The following is a 2,940-nucleotide window of genomic DNA, read 5'->3' as shown; positions in this document are numbered from 1 at the left end:
GGGCCCTGGACAGGACGCCCTTTCAATGACAGGCCATCCTAGGTTAAGGGGCGGAAGTGAAGGGCCCAGGCATTCTCAAACTCAGTGAGAGGAAGGACGCCGGGGGAATGGCAGGACCCAAGGACAGATGATTCTGACACAGGCACTTAATTCACCCTGCCTCTAGTCGTATCACCTAGGACTCTCGCGCTGCCACCACAGCTGACTGGAGGGGGACTTACTGCGCTCTCGGACACACCGAGTCCCCCCCAGCCCCCAGTCTCAGCAAGTCACCTGCTACATGCTTGACTCAGGCTCTGGCTCTGCAGCCAGTTTGCATGAGCCTGAGCATCCCCACTTGCGAAAGAAAGTACTGTGCCCCAGCTACTATTCGGCTGTCCCTACGGGGCCTACCTCCAGACCCCATCACCACATGTGTTTCTGTCAGTTGTCTCTCATGGACGAACCTTCCTCCCTGAGGTAGTACTTCAGGGGATCGTCCCACACGTCTTCGCTGATGATCTGCAGGCAACACGAGCAAGGTCAGCCAGGGGCTGACCAGGCTCCCAACCCTCCCATGAGCAGCCAAGAACTCCAACATCAACCACCAACTGTGTGCAAGCCCAAAGCAACCCCACCTCAGCAATCCTGTTCGATTCTGGGCCGTTGTGGCCTGACAGCCAGTTGAGAAAGTTAAGGCTCCTGGTGTCCAGCCTGCGGCTGGGGGCTCCCCGTCCAAAGTCCCAGAACCAGTGGACTGGAGTGGATCGACGTGCCCTGTACCCTGCAGACAGACAGGGGAGACTGGGGTGGACACCGCAGGTGCATCATCCACACGCTTGCACACCCACACTCATCACCCCGGGAGCCACCTTTTACCAGTGATGTCAAGGTAATACTCCTTAATGATCACCGAGTTCAAGAAGTAGGGGTTGTCCCGAAAGGAAAAGATCAGCTTGCAGCGGGACGGCGGATGGCTCCGCACCTGCACCTGCCAGGATAGCGAGGAGGGAAAAGGTGCAAGCTTCTAGGGGCCTCAGCTTGCCTCCAAGGCAGGCATGATCAGCTTCCCCGATGCCTCTCCAAAGTCTCACAGCACAGGAACATGGCTAACACGTTCCTCCCACTCCCCGCCAGGTCCCATACCCACCCTTCCTCAGTCTCCCTCACTGACCTTCAAGTCCATCATGTAGCCGAGAAAGTCTTGATCTTGGTCGCTGATCAGGACGGAGACTTGAGGGTGGCTCATAATCTGCTTTAGGTCAAGGAGCCATTCAGGCCACATGCCGGCCAAGAAGAGCCAGGAGCATCAGCCCTAGTCTGGGGTGGAACAAGGATACTGGAACACGCATCTGCAAGGAGCTTGGCGGGCACTGCCTCTTGCCCGGCCACTGCTGATATCCTCAGGACCTGCCATACCATCAGACACGCTCATGGCTCTGGGCCCCTTGGGATGGTGTGCATCTGCATTCCCCAAGCAGGGGCTGTTTCTGACCGCTACTCTGCTCCTCCAGACCTGTGTATGCTGGGTAGTGGCCTGTCACTGCTTATACGGTCAGACTTGCAGTCCTTGTGACAAACCGTGTCTGAAAGTAAAGGGCTTCTTGGGTATGTGTGTGTGTGTTTATGTGTACGTGTGTGTGTGTGTGCGTGTGCGTGTGCGTGTGTGCGTGTGTGTGTGAATGACTCACATGCCCCAGCAATGTGCCGGGATCACCCACATTTACACCAATAACTGTCTGCGAACGCTGCTCTTGTGTACCGTCTCTGGTCAATGTTGACTTAGAGGCCTCGGGGGCTGCGCCTCCTCAGATGCAGGCCTGAAGGAGACACTCAAAGGCATGGCTGCGACACGTCCACCTGTGGCCCTGCCCAGGCCCTACTCGGCTGTGCCTTTGGAGCCTGCCAATTGCCCAGGACCGCATTTCCTTCAGTGGCCTCCGGCGCCCTTCCTGTGCCCTCGCCTCCACCCCCTCCGCCTGCTCCTGCCCCTTCTCCCCTTCCTCGTCCTCCTGAGCAGCGGACCCCAAGGAGCAGCGCAAAGGATACAGCTTTGGCCCAGAAGCCAGGGATGCCCTGGATGATGGTGCTCCTCCGAGCCAAGTGACGCTTCCTCCTCTGATGGTTCTTGCGCATGAACTGAACGTAAGCCCTGCGGTTTTGCTCACGCTCAGAGCTCAGTTCTACCTGCAGGGCGGCCAGTGCCTGCAGGGCATCCAGCTCCTGGCGCTCACAAGGGCCTCCGGGCCTTTCCTGGCCCTGCTCCTCCACCGTCTTCTCCTCTAGCTCCTGGGAGGGCCGCTGTTCCTGCTCCTCATCCGCCACAACCTCCACCTCCTCCACGATGTCTTCCGCAAGCAGCTGGAACTCCCGCCCGATCCCCGCCACGTCTCCGTCCACCAGGGCCTCGCCCTCCTCCACCGCCTCCACCCTGAAGAGGGTGGCCTCTTGGCCTGGCGTGACAACTGCTGGTGACAAGGTCCCAGCTGCGCACTGCATCACGACGGCAGGCTGCGGGGTGGGGGCGGGGCCCTGCCCCCTGAGTACCTGGGCTCACAGCTTGGAAGGTGCGGGGTCCCGGGACGCTCCCGCCTTCCTCTGACCGCCTCTCACGTTCCTCTTGGCCTTGGCGGTGACCCCGAGCTGGGGCAGAGGCGAAGGGACGCGACATAAGAGCACAACAAGTGGGGCGTAATGGCGGCCCAGGCTGCAGTAAACCTGTGGGACCGACTAGCTCTTTTGGGGGCGGGGAGTGAGGGGGATTGTCAGAAGGCGGGGGCTGCTGTGTGGGGGTGTTGGCGTGAGGCCGAAGAAAGGGGTGCCAGAAACGCAGGACGGGGTGAACGGGCCCTAGGAGATCCGGCGAACAGGCGGGGGCCTAGGCTGTGAGCCATGCACAGACTGCTGGCCCAAATCTAGACCAATGGCCGACAGGGTAGTGGGCGGCACTCTTATGGACAC

General features: G+C 60.1%; 1 protein-coding gene across 1 annotated transcript; it reads right to left on the bottom strand.

Moving 5' to 3' along the window:
• Positions 1-423: 423 nt before the first annotated feature.
• On the bottom strand, positions 424-2,650 carry LOC132344586 (testis-specific Y-encoded protein 1-like). The gene is made up of 6 exons (XM_059884252.1): positions 2,527-2,650; positions 2,029-2,444; positions 1,154-1,231; positions 859-970; positions 618-763; positions 424-501 (listed from the first exon to the last, which is right to left on the bottom strand). The coding sequence occupies exons 1-6, from the start codon at positions 2,648-2,650 to the stop codon at positions 424-426; spliced, it is 954 nt and encodes a 317-aa protein (XP_059740235.1).
• Between the last annotated feature and the right edge of the window lie 290 nt (positions 2,651-2,940).

Source organism: Bos taurus, chromosome Y, assembly GCF_002263795.3.
Source record: "Bos taurus isolate L1 Dominette 01449 registration number 42190680 breed Hereford chromosome Y, ARS-UCD2.0, whole genome shotgun sequence".
NCBI lineage: Eukaryota > Metazoa > Chordata > Mammalia > Artiodactyla > Bovidae > Bos > Bos taurus.
Note: the sequence above shows the minus strand (reverse complement) of the source record. Positions and strands in the feature narration are given on the sequence as shown.

Excerpts from the sequence above, each read along its gene's own strand:
- LOC132344586 (XM_059884252.1), bottom strand. The coding sequence starts at position 2,650 with ATGTCGCGTCCCTTCGCCTCTGCCCCAGCTCGGGGTCACCGCCAAGGC. Across the intron at positions 1,232-2,028 it reads CTGGCTTCTGGGCCAAAGCT|ATTATGAGCCACCCTCAAGT; the intron begins GTATCCTTTGCG and ends GACCTAAAGCAG. Across the intron at positions 764-858 it reads GTATTACCTTGACATCACTG|GGTACAGGGCACGTCGATCC; the intron begins GTAAAAGGTGGC and ends GTCTGTCTGCAG.